This window comes from Opisthocomus hoazin, chromosome 8 (assembly GCF_030867145.1).
Source record: "Opisthocomus hoazin isolate bOpiHoa1 chromosome 8, bOpiHoa1.hap1, whole genome shotgun sequence".
NCBI lineage: Eukaryota > Metazoa > Chordata > Aves > Opisthocomiformes > Opisthocomidae > Opisthocomus > Opisthocomus hoazin.
The window spans coordinates 64664572-64686960 of record NC_134421.1 but is presented as its reverse complement, the minus strand read 5'-3'; the positions used below and the strand labels follow the sequence as shown (position 1 = coordinate 64686960).

The window sequence follows — 22389 nt, the reverse complement described above, 5'->3', positions numbered from 1 at the left end:
TTGACAAGTCTTTAACCAAATGAACTTGTGCTCCGAGGTCAAGCACCACGAAGTTGTATCCAAATCTTGTCATACATGAAGCCCAGCCGGATAGCAGGTGCTACCTGAGTGCTGATAATCCACTCACTTTCCCCCCTGCATCTCTACTGGAAATTGCTGATGGGCCTTTCTGCTGTTCACATAAAAGATGAGCAAGTTCACTTAAAATATGGACAAGCTATTTCAAAACAAATGGTATTTAGAAGGAATTAGAGGTTGAAATGCTGTCACAGAAGATGTATTCAATCAGTGTGAAAGGATGCTGTTTGCAAATACTTCCACTCACCCAGGGAGGCCCCAAAGGCTTTGAAGAGGGAAGACAGCGTGGGGAGGAGGATGGGTCCGGGAGGCCCCACTGGCAGCCTCAGAGCGTGGTCGCGGTGAGAAGGGTGTTGCAGCAGGTTTTTTGCTCAATTACATTTCATGATTTGCGGCTTGACTTTTCTCTGAAGACTGAAGTCATGGCTGCACTTTTATCCGCATGTGACCATGAGAGAAATATGCTTTCTCCAACAACAGACAAAGCAAATACATAATATGGGGTTTCCCTGACAGGGATTCTCCATAGTAGGAGAAGATGATAGGGTTAGGTCAATCAGATAATGATAGTTCCCCAGAATACTCTCTGTCTCCTACAATTTGAATATCAGGAACTTGTTGAGCTAGAGGGTGTGTCCCTTGAAACTATAAACAACTTTACCATCTACAACAGTCCCTGTCAAGGATTTCCACAGCTTGGCTGTGTGTTGTGTGCAGTGGATTGAAATGATTTGAGGGAGTTTTTAAAACTAGTTAAAGCACTTTATAATTTCCTGGTGTTATCAGAATTACAGCTTGCATGTCATGAAATTTTAGGTAGAAACACACTCCTCCCAGCCCCTTGGAATATGTTCAGAATCCAGAAAGTTAATGTAAAAATTGTGTTTAAGGTTTATTTTCCATTTGGATTCTAGCGGTTAATTAGAAATTTCTTGTTCCCCATTTAAGTGTGTAGTAATTACAAAAACAATGAAAGTAGAACTAGTTTGGTTTGCATAACCTGAAAGATAGTTAAAACTTTGACTGACACAGCAGCATTAAGCACTCTGAGTTGAAAAACAGTATTGGGGGCTTTGCTGCTCTTTGGTTTTTAGTTATGTTTATGACATTTGGATGGAAGGGAAGAACTGGAAATTCCTTTCTGATGTACAGAACCTAACCTAAAAGATTTTAGGTATCACTTGAAACATTTGATAAACAGTGGTAACTAATTTGAAGTAATATTTAATCTATAAGACATTAAATATATTCCACACATTGCAGAACCACAGCAATTGGATTCTATCATCCATGGTGTAATTCCATTGATTTTCTTTAGGGTAAATTAACAGCAAAATTTGACATCATCACTTTGAAACTGAATTCTGTGCAAGGAGGGTCAGTGGTTAGAAGTCCCTCCTTCATTTTGCTGCAATTAAAGTGCATTAGCAGACCTGTGTGTATCTGTCTGTATGTGAGCTACATAGGCTGTTTAACTGCAGTCGGTGCTTTCAGCCCCATGCTGAAATTCATCCAAACCCTCCGTTGTGGATCAGAAGAAAGAAGAAGAGAGAGAGATATACATCCAATCATGAATTTTACTCATCCATTCTATTAATGTGAAAAGACATTTCTTCAAAGTACTGGATATGTGATCAAAGTAAAGGGTGGATCCTACTCTGCAAAAACAAATTTCAACAGAAGGAGTGTTGATAGCTGTGTCTGAAATGGAAAATATGAGGTCACTGATTTGTACCCATATAAGAAAAGCTAGACACAGTCCATCTAAGCCAGATGCTATATAAAATATAATAATTTACCTACAAGTATAACTACCCCAAAGTCTATTTGCATCTTATTCATCACAGGACTTTGAAGAGTTTTTAGACACAAGAGTGATTTTCAAGCGTAAAAAGATCTTTTTTTTTGAACAAGTGAAAGGGACTTTCCATGATAAATCTGTCCATGAAGTTCTGAATACTCAAGTATTACTTATTCTCTTTTGTAATTTTGCATATGCAGCTAAATTTCTAGTGAAGCTTCCTAACCCTACTGTGCATATTAACTAATTCATCTTAGTAGATAATTTGTGCAGCTTTGTATTGTCAGTTCAGTAATGAAAAAAAAAAAGTACATCAAAGAAGAACTTGTTTAATTTCAGACCAAATCTACCTCTCCCGTATTTTCCCCTACATCGTGATATTTTAAGCTATAGAGAGACACTCTCTTGCAGCCTCTTATGCCAGTGGTGGAGTTCACACCCTTCCTCACTGATGGCTGACCCACTGCAGGTTACCCTCAGTCTCACGCTGTCTCAGATTTGACATTTAAATCCTTCACGAACCTGCCCCATTCGTCTCACCAAGAGCCAATGGTAACTTGGTTGTCAAATACCAAAGTCACACTTCAAAATAGAACCACTGGGCTTTTTGAAAATTTCCCCTGATATCCTTAACAAACTTAACACCTCATATTTATTAATTCTTCTAAGTGAGCTCACTTGTTTTTGAAATACATTGATGTGGTACCTGAAACAGAGATTTCTTTAAGAGTTAGAAAAAAATTATATACTCTTTGCCCTGAAAAAGGAATATACTTGCAGGAGGAAGGATTTTTTTGTCACAGCTAATACTCCAGTACACTTATTGACAAAGTTACTTTTGATTCCTGTTTGTCTATGGTATGTGTATTGTAAAGACACTGACTGGATTTTGGACTTTCAGGTTCAGTTGTTTGGAATTTAGAATAAATGACAGTGTTCTTAAGAGATGGGTAAGAAAAAAAAGTAACTGTCCTCGCTAGGCCAGCTTTTCAGAAAGGAGTTTTCTAAAACATCATGGTATTTTTAGCATTTTGTTGCTTAATAATCCCCAAACTTCTTGACAGGTTTCGACATTACCCAGGCAATTTTATTTTCCTCTGAGAAGATTTTTTTCAGAAATGATGGCTCTTTGAAAGGGGAAATGTCTTTAAAAATAAATAATTAAACCGAACACTTCTCAGATTGTACTTGTGCAAAAACCAGCACACAGACATTTTGTCTTTACGTAGAATATACCTGGCTTTCTTTCTTTGTCATGATTATGACACAGTATAATGATATCTCCTGACCTAACTTCAAAGTAGCTTGCCTGCTTAGCCTGATGTAACACCCTAGTCATTCAACATGCAGCTTCATCGAGGCACGATTAAATGAGAAGCAAAATCAATTAGTCTTTGGTAGCCTCTTAGGCAGTGTTATTAGACAGTACATGACTAGACAGTAAGTGAGCTTCAAGCTAGCTCAAATGTGTTTATACTGCAGCATGGTCAATATTTTGAGCAAGTAGGTGTGCCTATAGAGAAACAGTTCCTTTCCTGCTTTGCTTTTCTTCTGGAAGAAAAAATTCATGAATTGGAAATCAGTATCTTGCTTTTTTGGGGAACAGCCAGTGAGTGAAAACAGTGCTTCATGCTACGCGTGCACCCGACACGTGGGTAGGCCGTGCAGAGGATAGGACGTGACAGCCTTCCCATCTCATTCCTGCTTAGCTGAATGAAATGCATTTGTGCCCTGGGAAAATGACTATCTGTGCTGTTAGTCATCGAAAAGGTGTTCAGGCCTCTGTGATATGATATTTAATGAGACAAGGATGGCACTGCTTAGAGATAAGGCAATCCTTGAAGTGACAACTAACCACAATTTCACTTTCTTGATAACCAGTGTCAGGTTCTGCTCGTTAAAGGCTAACTTTCTAGCAATATCAGACAAATGGTTGAGAACTGATGAACTGCTAACTAGAAACTGGCCTCCTTAATAAATGGGATTTAGCTGGCTCTTTACCTGTGTTAGCTCAGAAGATGGTGCAATTTAGGGTCATGGAGTACCACACTGAGCTAACCAGGCTCACTGAGGTAGAGCAATGAGTTCATATGCCCACAGTGTTTCTGCTTTTCAAGTTAGCATGTTTAGAGACCATTCTCATTAGCTCAGTATTTTGCCATATTATTTTGTCATATTTTAGAAAACCTTGAGAATGATAGATGTTGTTCTTAATTGCTGGGGGCTTACTGGTGCAATGCATCACTTCCATTATTTCTTCTGAGCATTCCTTACACCAGCACAAATTGGAAGGAGCAAAGATGTTACTTACTCAAATCTTAAACCAGATAAATTTTCCCTTAGACAGATAACTGCGTAGTAAACCTAGATCCTGGCCTCTTTTTGCCATCGTGAGTTTCTGCCTGATTCATCACACACACAAAAACACTGTAGGTAATATTTATTGTCTGTGATTTTCTAACAATATTGTGCTTAAATACCAGAGAAATTCATAGTTAAATATGTTCCATAACCTTTCTTATTAGGCTAAATTCATAACCTGGGATATTACAATCATTTTAAAATATATTAAATTAAGCTTTACAAGTCGGTTTACCTGAGAGGTTAGTATTTCTCATGTTTTATAAGAAAACAGCTGAGCAATAGAGATAATCTGGATTCAGTTTCAGAGACAAAAAGGACAAATAATGCAAATAATAAACGGAAAACAGGTTGGCTTTGAAAATCTAAATGTTTTATGTCTTTGAAATATCATGTGACCCCTTGAATTATTCGAATCAAGAACACTTTAAGGGCTGTCATGTAGCTAAACAGTGCTGACATTAATGAGCTAAAATCTTCTCTCAGTTTTACAGTATAAAAAACATATGCATCAGTATTTTGAAGTCAAAGGAGTCCATGCTTATGCTGGTGCAACTGAAAAAAAACATTGGTGCAACATTCCTCCTTCCAAGTATCTGGTTTTAATCAAACTGTACTCATGGCCCTCGAGTTTTCTTTGCTGCAGTGGAAGGTAGGCAGGAGTGTTTCATTTTAAACGCTTGGTTTACATCTTGCATGCACTGAAAACTGTATATCTTGTCCTAGCTACTTCTAATTGATAAATTGTAATGAAAACATAGTTCAGGGAACTACACGTTCTTTCAAAAAAATAAGTTTTACAGCAAAAAAAAAGGTTCTTTTTTTTTGTCTCATTTCAGTAGAGTTCCATGAAACCAGGTGATTGGCAACTGTTATGATAAGGTAGATGAAGAGGATGAAAGCTAGGACTGATTGAACAGCTGTGAGAGGCTCTATTCCAATTGTATTTTGATTACTGATAAGATAAACCTCCCTTTTCTCCCAGTGATTTATCTCATTCAAATTACAATAACACTGAACTGCCATCAACAACAAATGCTGTGTACTTTCAAGTTTATCTGGCTCATAATGTAGTAAAAAAACAAAGGTGCTGATTACAAAGGTTTTCTTGTTACATGTCTAAAAATGGATAAAGCACTTTGCACTGTGTGATCTCATATACTTTATAAACCTGTTTTTTGTTTCATTTCAGATAAAACTGGTCACTTTCTGATATTCCCAAGCAACGTAATTCTAAAATTATGTGAAAGCATAAGTTTTTGAGGATTTTTCTGATAATTTTTCTGTGTCTTTTTTTCTTCTGCTCCTAATATGAAATCAAATGCTAATTGCTAAAAATAATTTGGAAATGTTGGAACAGTCTGGATATTACTAAAAGACTGACAGCCTGACCAGTTAAAGTAAAACATGCAACAAAAATGTTTCTGAAATTTTTTTTCTTTTTTTCTCAGATGAAATATTAAACAATGGAAAAAATAACTGTTCTTTATTTTAATTAATTACTTTGTAGAAATTTGAATTATACCACAGACTGTTAGTTGGATTGTTTGGTTTTTTTTTTACAGTGGATGGCTGAACCATTCTCCTGACTAAGGGCTAGATCTTAAGGTCCCAGCGATGTCTGAAGGGTAGATGAACGAAAGGAATAGAAGCACAAAGTAGTCAAATCCTGCGGGGGGTGTGTGTGGTGTGTGTGTGTGTGGGGGTGGGTGTGTGGGGGTCTGCGGGGGGGTGTGTGTGTGTTAAAGCAGTTATCCCTCAGGCCATTGGCCATGTTACTAAGCATTAGACTTGGGTATGGTGTCAAGCTCACCTGATTTCATACACCTGACAAGCACCCATCTGAGTTAGTTCCTGTCAACTTTTACTATACATGGAAATACCCCACTGAAACATTAGGCTGTGTGTGTGGCAGCCACCGTCTCTTTCAGATGGGGTACGGACTCACAACAAATCTAATGCCTTTTCCCTGCTTATGTCCCTGGTTTTGCCAAAGAAGCTCTGCAGGCTAATGCCCTGCAGGAAGCTGTCTTGGTATCCTGCCAGTCCCTGCCTCTTCCTTCACTACTTCACTTCACTATCTGCACTCAGAGCAATAAAATGGGGAAGCTGCAGGAGAGGTTGGAAGTTAAAATATCCACTTCTTTCCTTGCATGGTAGAATTAGTATCAGAATTCAATAAATAATCACTCAAAGAATAATGACTAATTTATACCTGGGATTACTTAGACAGATATACATACTGATATACAGAACAGGCACAGTATGCTTCTGTGTAAGCAACAAATGCATGTACAAACATGTGGCCACCTGATACTCTGCAGCTAAAGTAAAAACCTGGCGAGAGAAGAAGGAAATGTTCTAGCATGACGTCGTGGGAGGCATTGCTCCCAATTCAGCAAAATCCCTGTTTGATGGCATAATATGCATTGACTCATGTTTTATCTCCTGCTAGGAGATACACACTGAGATCTTATCATTGCTGGCAGAGGAATGAAGGTCGAGAATTTTGTGCAACCAGCAACCCACTCATTTGATTCACAAGCGTGTTATGATGAGCAGAACTGCCTGTATAATCCAGTCACTCTGCAGAGTCACCAGTAACAGGACAGGGCCAGATCTGAATCCTAGTGAGGAAGCTGGGATATCTGTCCTCTCATTTTTCAAGAAATTGATATGGCCCTTTGATCTTTATCAACAAAAATAATCTTGGCTGGCTTGTTATTGTGAGGTCTATAACAGGAATGCAGGCCAAAGCTCACAAATTTTGTAACTTGTTACAAACTCCCTCTCACTAAACAGATAGCTTGCCTAGTAGCAGATAAGTGAAAAATAAGATGGTTTTCTTTTGTTATGTTCTCATCTTGACAAACTCCACTGAAGGAACACAGACATAAAAGAAGGTTTACAGTGGAATACCAACCATGGATAAAGCAAATCTCAGGATCTGCCTGACTGTATTAATTTTAGCTATAGCTGTGGTTTTCTGGCTTATTCTTTAATGGAAAAAGTGTCATAAAAATAAATATAATCTACATTCCTTGTGCATGCATATCTCTGTGGATTTCACAGCAGGAATTTGGCTCTCTGTGTGTATACATACTATTAAGTTGTGATTCCATTAGCAAATTAAATAACCATGTATTAAAAGGAAAGCAAGAGTTAGGGACTGGTTTTCTTCTGTAAATTTGCCAGCTTGGTTTGGCAAAGTGAATGTTCTGACACAAGTCAGACTCGATCAACAAAAATATCAGTTAATAGAAGAAAGGCCATGCAGAGGCTACGGTCAAATTCCTCAAGCTTGGACACTGGCAAATAAAGAAAAACATGATGGAGCAAGCAACTCAGGACAGTGAGTTAAAAGTAGTTGGAGTGGTTAGTAGGAGCATCTGGCCCACAAACCTTGAGAACCTCAAACTCCAGCTGGTTTCAGTGATCATCACAAGTGAAAATTCATTGTAAGAGTATGTTTTTTAAGATATGATGCATTTGAAACCATTATTGTTGGTTCCCTGCAACACTCTTAATAAATGTGGGAAGTAAGGACCAATAACAAAAGCAATAAAGTCTTTATTACCTTCAAAATATCACTACCCACTCTAAATCTACCTCATACAGCATTTTATAGACAATACTACAGTCATAATGTGCAGTGGTTAGCTTTATAGGGTTCATTCATTCCTGCTGATAACAACAGCCAGGACTACAGCTTAGGATGTGTCGAAAGGAAATAAGAAAATGCTCTCTGAGCAATTACTGAAGAAATGGTACTTGGCTGCAACAACTGGTAGAGTAATGTTATCATCTCTGCAATAAAAATAACTGGACAAAGCATAAAGGAAGCAAAAAAAATACTTGAAGTACAGGCAAGCATTATCTGTCTGAATAGGTCACGGATATGCCAACCTTTAATTAGAACAATAACAACAAATGGAAAAGAATGAAGAGTATGTATAGTAGGCAGTGTTAATTTCATTGACTTCTTGAAAGCAGTCACCATTTTCCTTTTGTTATTGCAATACAATCTTTGTTGTAAATCTTGGTTTATTTTAGCACTGGTCACCCATGTACCTTGCCAGCATGACTGATCGACACTTAACAGAATTGATGGATGTCATTGCCCTTCTGGGAATGTTCCCCATCACTGCTCTTTCTGTCATTCTCTCAGCGATAGTCACTGGCTGGATACTGAAAAGACACAGGGTGGTAAACACTTTGAAACTAATTAATTTGAGGGAGTGGAATACATAATTTGTATTGATTGTGCAAATGCCATTGCTTTGCTCTTCAACAGCCCTTTCCAGAATGTCATATGAAGCAATCTCCATCACCGGAGGAACACATGTAAGTTAGAAGAAACAACAGAGGAACTGCAGAGATTAGTTAGGTTTTCACCTCTTAGTTGTGATGTAACTCAATCCTAATTAAATTAGTAGTGAATGAGAATCATCAGCAACCAAATGACACTTTTCTCCTCAATTTATATTCTTAACCTGATTCCTGATAGGGAGAAACCTGATCTCACATGATTTGAAATACGCTGCTTGGAATATGCTTAGGCCTAATCTTTTGAGCAATAGACCCTGGAAATCTGGCCATCTCCTGCAAAAGTCAATAATGGAACAATAGAACAGGTACTGGAGTAAAACCCAGGAGTAATGTCCTATTCTTAGAGAAGAGAATGAGGATTTAGCTTTTAGTTTCATTTTAAATTGTAAGTTCACAAAAAACCTCACCAGTGTTATCTTTAACATTGTTGCATACTCTAAATAGTCACTGAAAATCAAAACAAACAAAAAAAAGATAGATATATTTCCCTGCACAGCTACACCTGTTCCTGTTAATTTACACTGTGAAGACATTCGAATGGTGAAGAAGATGATATAATTTACTCTTGGCCGTAATAAAACCTTAGACTCCCATGTTATGATCTGGCATTTTTCATGAATATTAGAAAGAAAAGAAAACATCAATCATCCTCTGTAGATGTGAACATTTAGAACTCTGCAATAGCAAAATCATATCAGACTTATTTTAAACCAAGTAGCTGTGTGCCTAACTGAGCTTCTTTCCATTTATATCAGTTTTACATTTGGGTAACACTGACTTCAGCAGACACTTGTCTCTACACCACAGCCACAAAGGGCAGAAATGTACCTATGCGAGTTCAAACCAAGAAAGATGAAAAAATTACAAAGGTTTTTGACAGCTATATTATAAGAAAAATGATCAGATACAGATGACAGCAATGCATTTCTAGCCAAGAGAGTTCTAAGACAAGTTAAGCAATCAATCATCTGCATCACTCACTATTCAGTGAGTCGACATTCAACATCTGAATCAGTCATTACAATGTAAAGAGAATTAGTAAAGTCTCTAACAAAATGCAAATAAGTGAACTGGAGGACAATACAGTCAAATTCTAGAACTTGGCAGGAAGCCAGAAGAATTATTTTGACATGACTGCTTGGGGTGATTTGATTTCTTCTTGTTACATATTAAAAAAAAAAAAAAAAAAAAAGAGAGAACTTAAGTCTTGAGCAGTTAAAAACTATTCTGTAAGACAAACATATGGTTATATTTAGCCAGAAAAAAATACAGAATAAATGCATGCTCTGACACTTTGCTACACTTCTGCACAAATTAACTCTTTTTGGTGCTAGTGAGAGTTTTTCCAAAGAAGTGCAAAGAATAGTGGGGCAAAGCTAGCCTGAATGGTGTGCAACTCTTTGTGTTATCTTTATCTTCCTTGAATATGTTGCATACTAGTTCTTGCCGCCATAGAGTATGAGCCTGCTTCAAAATCCGCCTGGTATAAGTGCATGTAAAAAATAGATTTAACATCTGTGGGACTAACACCAAGCTGCAGGTGCTGAAATTCTGTAAAATCATAAGTACCACTATTATGTAAGTCCAAAAAATCCCCACCTAACACCTTCCTTGTTCTAATTAAAGTGAGAGCAGGGGGGGAAAAGAAGCAAAATGACTTCAAGAAGAAAATTAAGCAGAAGCTTCTGTTTTAGCAGCAGCTTCACCTTGATTTTTAGCAGCGTAGGGGATGCTATCTTACACTGGTTCAGCAGCTGGAGTAATGGTGGAGAATGAGAGCAATCTTCCTGAAAACCAAGAAGTCCTAGCAGGTAGCTGCACTTAGGCAAATCCTAGACATCTAGGCATTTGGCAGCTGTTTTGAGAGGAGTGACACACGCCCTTGGCTTGCACACATGGCAGTTAACACAAATGTTAGATGCTTAAGATCTGACTGTGCCCTCTAGCCACCAGCCCTTGGATCCTGATGTATTTACTCCATTTCTCATCTGTCCTCACGGGTGCTGTGTGAGGAGCTGCGCTGGCACGGATGGACCTGCTTGTGCTGCTAAAACTGAATGTTTGCCTCCGTGCATCCCAAGGTCGGGGCTTGAACCTCATAGCAGTTGTCATCACAAGGAAAGTTTCTTATTGATGACTTACAAGTGCAGACATGCCTTGATATGATAGACATGGTTTGGCTTTCGTCCTGAAGTGCATGTAGGTAGACAGGAATGAAGAAAGAGTGTATGTTTATACTAATAAGGTCTTTACTATCTTACCGAAAAACTATTTTTAAGAGGTTTCAGGAAAATGCATATTCCTTTGTTAATGTTTGTGAATAGCTAAGAGGATTTTGTGGATCCTTGTACATAAAGAAAAACCTGTCCTTGGCAAGTACAACAGCTCCTTGAGGAATATGACAACTATAAAATTTTTCTTGAGTTTAATCAGAAGCAAAATTACCTTTTCTAGTTTTATTCTTGTGATGTAGAAATACACAATTCCAAGAAAGGGAACAACATACTGCCTGTGTCAGTAAGCTGGGAAGATAATAACACATATAAGAATAGATTATACATGTTATTTTATCTCATCAACTAGTCATTCTTATCCCTTTTCTCATAACTTGCAGATCTACATGAAATAGTTTTGTATGCTGGAAGTAGAAGATGTTGTGTTTAGAGGGATTTTTTTATCAGCTGGTCATACTCAGGTTTATCCTTCTAATTCTCATTGATTGAACAAAATTGAAGTTGGTCCAGCAGTTGATGAGTTACATGGGTAGAATTTTACCACCTAAAGCCACATACGGGATTTTAATTGATTTCACTGTTGTTTTGACTTTTGTTTGTGTAGAGCTGAATCTCACAAACAGTTTGTGTTTGGCTACTTGAAATAAAAAAGTTCATGGTTTCCAACTTTTACTGGTTTTCACTCCATAAGTATAAATTCCTAAAATGAAATCCATACCTGTCAAAATATAATCTGTATTTTATCGGACCATATTAACAAGGAAAGTGTTACGTTTATCTTACAGAAATGTTGGAATCCAATAATATAATCAATTTCAATGGACTAGCTAATAGCTCCAGTTACCACACCTTCCTCTTGGATGAAGAACGCAGCCGGCTGTACATTGGAGCAAAGGATCACATATTTTCTTTCAACCTGGTTAACATCAAGGAATATCAAAAGGTACTTTCATTCATGTTTTGTACAATGTAAAGGTATACTTTTAATGTTGCAGATATTACTTAGACTGTATTGGGCACTGTACATATTATGTAGTAAATGTTTGGATGTCAGGAGTACTATTACAGCAAAAACATTTGCTGACTCTGTGAAGAGAAATGTCTAATAACCTATAACCTATGACTGTATAATCTACAATGCTTTTTTCAGACTGTTAAAAAGTAAATGATAAGTGAATAATCCAGCTATTTCCCGAACAAGACGTGCTTTCATGTTTACAGCTAAAAAACCCAAACAACTATTGGACAGTTTGTGCAAAAAGACCTTATTTCTCTGTATTTATTTGCAGATAAAAATAAGCTGTTTGGGAGTCCAAGTGCTGATTTCTGTCCTTTAACCCAGCACTTGTAGGCACTCTGCCTCTGCTGCTTTCAAACTAAAACAGATTCAGTATTAGTAAAAGAGGAATAGGTCCGTAAAAGCCTGCCATTCTTGATAGAGAGTATAATTTTCCAGAAAAAGTTGGTGAGAAATTAAAAGCTGACAGACTGTTCAGTGATATTCTGTTGTTGGCGTCTAAATAAATAATTTAATTTTTCATTTATTTTAATAAGACAAAATGCTAAGACGGTAAACAATGGGATGGAGGCTTGATTTGTTATATTTAAGTATTTTCATGGCACATTTTAAAATCCAGAGGGTACCCTTTTATGAGAGATATATTGCTTCAATAGCCAGGGATTTTTTTTTCTTGGTGTTCCTGACCTTTTGTCCATTTGACTATTAGCTTCCTAAGATGATAGCAATAAATACCTTGTGTTTTCTGTTCAGAGGGAAGACAGGCTATTCACTTGTATTCTCTAAGGAAAAAGGATAAAAGGAAAACTGGGTATTTTCTTTTCTATTCTCTTTAGAGCAGCTATAAAGGAAACTAGCTATTTATTTGAATTCTCTGAGGGACTGATAGCTTAATGTGCAAAACATCTGGAATAATTAAAGGAAAGAAGGTGTTTCCATTGCAGAAAACAGCTCTGTAGGATGGAAGGAATTGTGTCTTACATGCTTACATATTCAGATACCTATCTGAAATTATATACAGTTATTACTATTTTAAATAAAGAATTGCTGTTGGTAACATGGAACTGAATGTTGGCAACACACTTAAAGACTTACAATTTAGAGTTTAGATTTAAGAACAGACAAAAGACTTAAAGAATTTGAGGATGTACTTATTAAAGACAGGGGGATTGTGGAAGAAACTTCAAAATCACAAGGCAGCCAGTGCTGCACTTGAGCTCAAACTTCACCAGTTGTTGCTTCGACCATGCAAAAAACCCCTACGGTTTCTACCTAAACGCTGATAGCAATATAAGATTCCAAAGGAGCACATCTCAAAAGACCAAACTTTCCAGTCTACTAAAACCAGTTCAATTTAGCTGACGCTTAAATCGAATTAGAGGAAAATCTTCTGCTATGAGAATAAGGAAAAGAAACATCTAGCCATCCATTTTATGGATTAGAATACTAGTTTGAATAACATAGAAATCTTTGCCCAAAACTTGAACTGAACTTGAACTGGTCCTTTTGGGAGATCTGAGAAGTTTGGTTAATGTTTTTCAACCTAGTAAATTCAAATTTTCACATGTGTCTGCACATTTTAAGCTGAGAATAGAAACAGGAAGTAGCAGGAATCCTTTGAGAGAGAATATGCTCATAAAATTTTCAGCCTTATTTCATAGGCTTAAGATGTTCGGTTGCTGTTTGTATTTCATTAGGTTTTAAGGAAATTTTGAATTTAAAAACAATTGCAAACTGTATTTTTAAATGTCATATATAACATCTTCAACCTCTGCTGTCATTCACATTAATTCTTTTCTCCTTTCTTTTTGAATGCTTTGCCTTTTACTTTCTGTTAACAAACTATATTGAACACCAAGGCTGTAATCCAGACCTATGGCCATTCATATTGCATTATCTGAGGCTCCCAAATGAATAGCCTGGCATTTTATGGGAAGATCATGTTTTATTCTATATGTAATTCCTAAAAGCTTTTCAAAAAACCATAAATAATTGACTGTGAGGGTCTCTGGATTTTCTCTGTATGAGGTGAGATCCATTTTCTGCTAGGCAAACACTACAGTAAACCTAGGTTTAGATTTACTTGTGTTAGGATAGCTCTACAGGAAGAATATAAGCATTTCTATTTCTATAGTGTGCTACTTTTCAAATACCAAGACTTCTTTTTTATTGTTTAACTAACTAAACCTAGTAAAAGAGTGAACTAGTAGATACACTGAAGAGGCAAACAGCTCATTGCTGATGCTGTAACTCTAACGTCAGATCACATTTCACATAGATCCAATTTATTGTTCATAAGTGTCTGCAAGTTTTTGCTCTCAGTCTCCATTCCACTCCATCAGATCTCAAACAGTAAAAGAACACTCACTTAACGCAGAGGCAACCCTCTTGTCGTTAGTATTCAAGATTCACAATACAGACTATATTTCAAGATTGTTTTTACTGTGATTTCTATTATCCCTATTTTGTTGGTAACATTTAATTTCTTTATTGTCAAATTTTATGGAAGAATATGAAATAAGGAAAGAATGGGGAAAAGAGAAACTTAGTAAAGACATTCTGTAGCATTTGGTCTGCAATTTGTGATTGTTGAAGCATGAAATAAGACAACGTGATTTTTCTTCTGTGTCTTTAGATTGTTTGGCCTGTATCTCATTCCCGTAGGGATGAGTGCAAGTGGGCTGGAAAAGATATTCTGGTAAGTACAAATCTTTTCAGCATTTTTTTTCTCTTATAAAACATTGTAAATATTTTATTATGTTTTACTGTGCTAATTATTATGTTTTATTGTGCTAATTTTTCCTCCTCTGGAAGGTCACACATCTGATTATAACTTCGGTCTTGAGTTATCTTAGACTTCTTACTCAAAGTAATGAAACTTTATCTTCATGATCAGGGGTTTAAATTTATAAATGGAAATCATGCAAATGAAATAGATTTTTCCTACAAAAAAAAATCAACAAGAAAGAAAAGGGAAGAGAAACATCAGAATGAGAAATATTACCCCTTGTATACTCCTGTCCTCAGGGTGTATAATAGTTTGACCCATTTTTGCCGTGCTCCACGTCCCAATCCTACAGTGAGTTCCAAGTAGTGCTTTCTCTTTGTGGCTTTTCACTGGAGTCAGTGGGTTTCCCTGAGCTCTTTCCTGCATGGAGTTCATAGCAAGACTGAGGTCAAAGTGGTTTTAACATTCCACATCAGTTTTGGTGCCTCAGGAAAGACACTGTTACACTAGACATAACTTTCTGTACATTTTCCCCTCATTGCTGTGTACATCGTATTGCCTGTATTTATGAGGTAGGGCAGACATAGTCGGTAGCCCTAAAATAATAGTCACTCCACACTGATAATTACTGTCTCCTTTATAAGAAGAGTACAGGAAATGGGAATACAGGGCTGAAGAAGGGGAAAAAAGATAAAAAATACATGCATGCAATAAGTTAAAGAAATACTTGCATAGCACAGTAAAATGGGAAATCACTGTGGTTGCCAAGGTATAGCTGAGAGTGGAACTTGGACCCGTGTGTATATGCTATTGGCCTGATTTTCAGAGATGATTCTGTAAAATATTCATAATGCCAACCATATGCCTCTAGAGAGCTCCGTTTGAATAATTTCCTAGGTCATAGTAAAAATAGTTTGATAAGTCTTTACTTAGGCCACAGAGGACAGTTATCTTCATAAAAAGCCGTTTGGGAACAGTAGAGGTGGATTAGGTAAAAACGAAGACATTTGGGCTAAGCTATATATGAGAAGGGACAGCTGAAGTGCCAGATATTTGGGCTATCATCTCATTACGTAGAAATAATACATTTAAATTAATCCATCTTCATGTTCACAAATAATTTCCAGGAGTACACTGCAAGGTGAGGACTAGAGTATCTAATATTCAAGGTCAAAAAGAAATAAGGCTAGTGTGAAATGTCTGAGCAAATTAGCTAACATTGCACCTTGATCTTATACTAAGTATTATGATAAGTAGATTTTTTTCATAGCTGGGGTTGACACCTAGAAAACTGATAAGAGATTCAGCACCTAGAATGAAAGTATATTGCTTTAATTTTAATAATAATTATTTTTGCAAATTCAGAAAAGTAAGAAAGAGTATGTTTTATACATTGCACTAGGCTGATTCCAATCTATTCATTGAAACAGAGACACTATTATTCTGGAGTGAGATGGGAGGTTGAGGTCGTCGTCCTCTGACTATACATGTTGTAACGATTTTATTTGCCCTGATTCCTATGATATTAGGGCAGCTATCCCTGCTGATCATGAGTAAAAGGTGAAGCCGATACCAATGGTGTGCATTAGAAGCAGCACAGCTGTGAGCTGGTAGAAAAGAATAGAGCAGAACAGGAACACAGGGTTCAAGACTCAGTGCAGCCCAAAAGATAACAGTAGTACAGCACAATGTTACTAGAAACAGAGAATTTGTTTTCATAAATGTTTTTCATATATGTGGGTTGTTTGGGGTGGTTTTGCTTTCTTTTTTTAAAAATTTTTAAACTTCTCTACAAATGTAGGTAAGAAATAAAAGAAAATAACATAAATGCATAGATCATGTGCAATGTGGGTCCAGTTTTGGTAGGAAAATAGAAAGACGGAATATATATCATGGTGTGTTCAGGTCATCATCTTTAAATATTTACAGCTACCTACGCCAGCCATAAAACAGTGCATTACACACAGAGTATTTAATGTAACTGCTTTAACTGTAATTACAGATAACGATTACAGAACATTTAAGAAACTTATTATTCCTCCCTCATTTCTTCCTTAAAGCCATTGTCAGTACCTTGGGAGTGTGAAATATAAAGGCCATAAAAGCAATACAGCAGACTCTCATTAGAGTGAACAAGAGACATATAGGACAAATAAAGTGGTATATAAACCATGCTTGATTTAATATTGCTTTCAGCATGTACCACTGCTAAGATATTAGATACTCTTCACTTATGACGGTTCAAAACTTTCTACATGATAGTCTATGCTTCTACATTGAGGTCTTATTAAAAAAAAAAATTTTAATTATTGATCTCCAGGGAAAGGCAGTGCTGAAAATGCGAGTCCCCACTAATAGGCCAGGTGCACTGCAGCAGCTGCAGCGCAAGTATAACCCCGGCTCTGCCCCACTGCTAACCTCAGCTATGACCTCCGAGATTTCCTCTCGTAATTATAAGAGGTAATTTACTGTCGTTTTCACTCCTTCAGAGGGATTCCTGATACTGACGCTGTCAGTCGTGCCAATCTGGGCGCAGCAGGTTTGTAGCTCAGGACAGTCCACGCGGGATTTGAGGAGAGCGGCTGACTTGGGCTGTTCCCGCTCTCCTGATATTCCTTTGTTCCTTAAGAAGTCATTTTCATTTCTGTTTCTTAAAGGGCTATGTTAATCAGTTAAGCTTTGCTCACTGTATAGATAGACAAAGCTTTTAAAGTATGCTTTGGATCTTTTTTTTTTATATGGGTAAGCTGAGAAGAGTGGCTGAAAGACTCTCCCCGACTATGCAAGACTTACTTACAGCAGGGCTTCTCTGATAGAAATTAACTGCTACACTTTCTCACAAATTATAGATTTTTTCCCAATAAAATAGTAATTACTGTCCCATATAAGTACCTAGTATTAAAATACATTTCCTTTTCCTCAGTATAGAGTATCACAAGCACCATAGTAATATTGTTCTTGAAAAATTAAAGACTATAAATAACAAATAAGATATTTACTTAAGTAATTCAACTAAATGAGCACTTCTGTGAAGATTTCTTGCAATTCTGGACTTTATTCTCTCATTTGATCTATTCTGGTTGCTGTAAGTCCCGTGAATATTTCTCACGATTCCTGACCAGACCTTGGTAATGATCAAAGAAGACAAAGTCCCTATGGCATACTTCTCAGCTTTTACACTGAACTTACAGTACAGACATGGTGCTAGTCATATCCCTCACTAGAGAGCCGCAATATTTTGATTTTAAGATCTCACAGGCACCTGGGTCCCAGCAGAAACACATGGCAAACTCTGCATTACATATGGGTTAAATAATAGGTAACTGCAAAAAAAATGTGGCTACAATTCCACTCTGACATTCCTGGGATGTCATAAACCAGCAAAGCAAAGCTTGGGTGATTTACAAAAGATACCAGAAACTCTAGTTAGTTTTGCAGGTAGGAATAGAGTAGGGATAGCTTCTTGACTGGAAAGCTCATCTAGTCCTTAAACTATTAAGTTACTATTGTTTTAAAAGTTTTTGCTGCTGTTTAGTCGATAGATCTCTACACTAGATTTGGCTGAGGCACCATAGCAGTAGTTCGTATCATACACAATTAATCAGAGAAATCCCTACTAAAGCACATGATAGATTTCTACGACTTGAAAGCTTTAAAGATGTATTTCTGAAGGGCACATTAGGATGTTATTTTCAAGTCTGATTTGACTGTCTAATTTATTTAGCCACTCTTAAAGATCCCAGATAAAATTAAATTGTTGAAATGGTTGCTTCTGTCCTTGATATGGATAAATCTTTAAAATGTCAATGGGTACTTTAACAAACTCACACAGGACAAGCTACATAATGGCAGATACTTATACACACTTTGCATGCTGTATGATATCACCTGCTCCCTGGATGTTTCTGGTGACAAATAAATGTTGATATACGAACAGATACAAAGAGTACCAAGTACTTTTATTTGGTACCAGCAAGCTCCTATGTACGCTCTGGGACATGAACAAGCAGGTCCATACAGAGAGTGAAGCGCTGTCGTGTTATTTCCCTTCACAGCTAAAGTGTATCAACATAATTGTGTGTGTATTAGCACTGACTGTATTGTAATTTATAGGAGATAGACATCTACTTGGGCTACTTAATTGCCGTTAGGCTTTACCTAGTTATTAACTCTTACCTGAGTACAACTGGTGGTAATTTGGAGTCACTTCAGATCAGAAACCTATTTCCAGCTAAGAAGAAGCAAGACTCTTTACACTATATAGCTGTATTCTGTGCATGCTTCTTTGCATTTAAGTGTGACTGGCACTTAATAATTAAGTTTATGGTTCGTACAGGTAGAATACATGGCTGTAATTTAGTTCCTCATCTTATTTGTTATAGTAACACTTAATTCAAGCCACAACGCTCGTATGTCATCTCAGTTTATGCTTCCTTTAAAGTTTTCCAGCCCCTCCCTAAGTCACAGGAAGATTAGCAATTCCATAGGCTTATAGATCTGCCAGTAAGCAATGATTTATTTTGGAAAGAAAGAAGAAAAAGAAAAAAAAAGAAAAAGTGGTGTGTAGCTTAGCAAGTGTCCAGCACCCATGTCTGATGATACTTCAGAAAGACAAACTAATCCCTTTAACTCATTTTATTACTGTTGTTGCCGTAGAGAAAATACAAGAACATGGAGGAAGAAAGTAAAAGTAATTCTTTTCATCTGATATTGTAAATAAAGATCTGAAGAGGGAATTTAACAATTAAATATACAATGCTGGCTGGATCAAGAAAGCCTGCTTCTAAATTCATCTGACAGGCACAGTTTTGCTGGTCAAATTACCTCTGTCCCTTTGGGTGTCCCAAAGAGAAGTTCATCCCTTTCTGTCAGGGTTTTTCCTTTAGAGGACATCCTCAGTCAGTTTTCCATCCTTCCTATCACCAGTCCTCAGCACGATCCCCATTTCCTTTCTGGCTCCCTGTCTCCAGCATAGAACTGAAGTCCTTTAGCAGAGTCTAATGGCCCTGGACCACCATCCAGTTTGGGGAAAAGCGAAAGCTGAATGTCCTCTGGGAGTACGAAGGGGTAAAATGAGCAGAAATCCAAAGCAATGGACCTCCAGTGAGGTTAGAGACAGAATTTACTCTCAGTATTACCTACTACAAGGAGAAATGTGACTTCTGAGCCGTGCCACTGCATATCCCTTTCAACTCTACCAACTGTCCCAGTTAGTATGCTGGGTTTATTAGTTTGAGGGTTGCTCACTCCTTAATCTTGTCCATGATCTTTAATGTGGGCATGATTTCCTGCCAAAGCGTTGCTTACCGTTTGGGAGATGAAAGGGTGGGGCATTTTGTAAGTGGTGTGCTGCTTTAGTATTGCTGCAGTGTAAAACTGTTTTGCATAGACTACAAACAAAAAAGAAAAACAGATAAGAGGAAAAAACCACCAAACCTACAATGCCTTCACTTAGAGGTGAATTGAGCTTGGTAAAAAAGAATTATAGTAGACTGGAGTCTTTCAAAGTTCTGTGGAGCTGTCTAACAGAATTCCCCACCCTGTGAAATTCTGGTTGCGCTTGTTCCAGTCCTTGTATGGACCCCCACAACACACCCACCAGCATAAAGCCTCACTTATGGTTCTTAGTTCAGATGTTGATCCTACAGCTTCTGTTGATTTAGGTATTTTCGTATACTTTATGTGAACTGACCAAGGCAAATCAGTTACTGTAAGGCAATAACTTGTGTACTTACACAGAGGAAGAATGAAGTTGGCATTTGTTCAGATTTTCATGTGTTATCCACTTATGTATCACGGGAAGTCATTTAAGTCTTTCAGTACGGGGAACAAATATATGTCAAGGAGAAAGCTAATTTTACAATTTTGGGCTTAGTTTTCTGTTCATAGGTGTGACTATAGAAATCTGCTTCTGAAGAAAATTTAATATTCAGCAGATTTAATGCAGTCTTGCAGAAATGTTTTCTTTGTTGTTTTTAAAATCCAAAGTCACAGAGTTAGCAAAGGGGAAGTAAAGGAGAAATGAAGGAAAAATCATTCCCTTAATTATCGTGTTTAATTTTCTGTAAATAGGTGTTGCTCATGAGCCTTAGTCTGGCCTTGGCAAAGTCTGAGAATGACTTTTATTTATGGCTGAGTTACCAGCTATTGCTATTTCAAAATGATGTTGGGTAATTCCTTGTTATGATTTATTGCATCCCAAGATGGACATCTTAAATTTATTCTTTATACATTTATTTCCAGAGCAACACATTAAATGTATAACTAGTAAAAATGATCAATATATTTAATCCCTGTTTTTTTTCAGGGATTCAATCTGAAGCTCTTGAAGTCAGAGAAAAGCCTTTCCTTTGGTGGCAGTCACATTTTTTTTTGTGTTTTTTTTTTTCCTTTTTCTGAATTTGCATCATGTTCTTTCTATCTTAGCAAACAGACTGGGGCTTTTTCGGTTGGTTTGGTTTAGTTTGGGGGATTTTCTGCTGCTTTAAAAAAAGAAAGGCTAGTTTAAAAATGAAAGATAGGTCTGCTCTGAAAGATCACATATCATAGTTTCTCTGCACTCAAGATGTGGTCACTATGTCACCATTAAATTAGTCCACAACTATTTTTTTTTCCTGTAGTCCTGTTACATACACCAAAACCAGACCTACTAAATTCCTGCTTGCTGCACACAAGTCTAAAATGTTGTCTTTTATCTTTTGGAAGAAGTAGAATTACTAGAGGGAAAGTTCATAAAATAACCTAGGAAATAATACGCAATTATTTCCTATGTCAAAGCTAATGCTTTGTTCATTTTCCACATCTTCATGTCAGCAGAAGGCCTTTAAAAAAACCTTTTCAGTGCTTGGTATTCTGAAGATAATGGAGCAGGAAAAGTAAAAACAACAAATAAAGAAATATCTTTCTTTCTTGGTTTTGGTTCTTATGTTTGTTCTTTTTCTGAGTGATCTGTGTTGGACCAAATAATCTACTGATCTCTTTTTCCCTTGGGTAATTCCTTCCTGATTAACATCTTCCAGAACTTTAGGTCACCATGCATGTATAATGAATATAAAAAACAGAAAAAAAGCCAAAAAAACCCCACCAAACAACCTAACAAAAAACCCCAAAACCATTCAGCAAACTCTCATTTCAACAATTTCACTTTGGTGCCAAATTTTAACTGAGTGGGAATTTTAAGCTTCTGTCACTTAAGGGTTTGCTGTTCAGCATCTCTCTGTGGTGTCAAAATAGTTTAATATCCACACACAAATTTCCGGATTTCCACAGTAAGGCACATGTAGCTTACAGAGCATGTTTATTTACAGGCGCACATATTGCTAAGCAACTGTCCCTTATAGATGCAACAGTCTTTTGCTTCCTTTCAATACTTCACAGTTTTATGTTCACCGGCAACAAAGAAGTTTTGAGTATATTTATCTTAGGTGGCTGCGAGTGGAAGTCATTACAGGATATGCCTATAATATGCTGAATAAATGCAAGCTGACATATACACAGTCTAAGTGCTTTATGGGCCTACAACAGGCTTGACAACCTGTTTGTCTGAAATACTCCACCCAATTAGCAGGTGTTGATTGTACTCAGAAAGTTAGGGTGTAATCTGATATCTCCAGGAGACAGCTGATTACCCCACCCAGAGAGGAGAGGTAGAAGAGAGAGACTCTTTAGATCTAGACTGTGGTCACAACTTAAATTGCTGCTAGGCTTGGTGAGACTGCTTGAGCTGAAACCAAGAAGTATTGTTCATTTCTTTGCTAATAAAGCCATGCTGAAATGTGGGACAGGTTTCCTCTACAGAGCAAAACCAATTTTGTTTTAATATTATGGTCAGAAAAGAACT

General features: G+C 37.0%; 1 protein-coding gene across 1 annotated transcript in view; it reads left to right on the top strand.

Moving 5' to 3' along the window:
- The window catches only part of SEMA3A (semaphorin 3A), a 170756-nt gene that overhangs the window by 36990 nt on the left and 111377 nt on the right, over positions 1-22389 (top strand). The window contains exons 2-3 of the mRNA XM_075428134.1: positions 11589-11746; positions 14457-14519. Of these exons, the coding sequence (XP_075284249.1) occupies positions 11589-11746; positions 14457-14519 (221 nt within the window). The remainder of the gene's footprint in view (positions 1-11588; positions 11747-14456; positions 14520-22389) is intronic.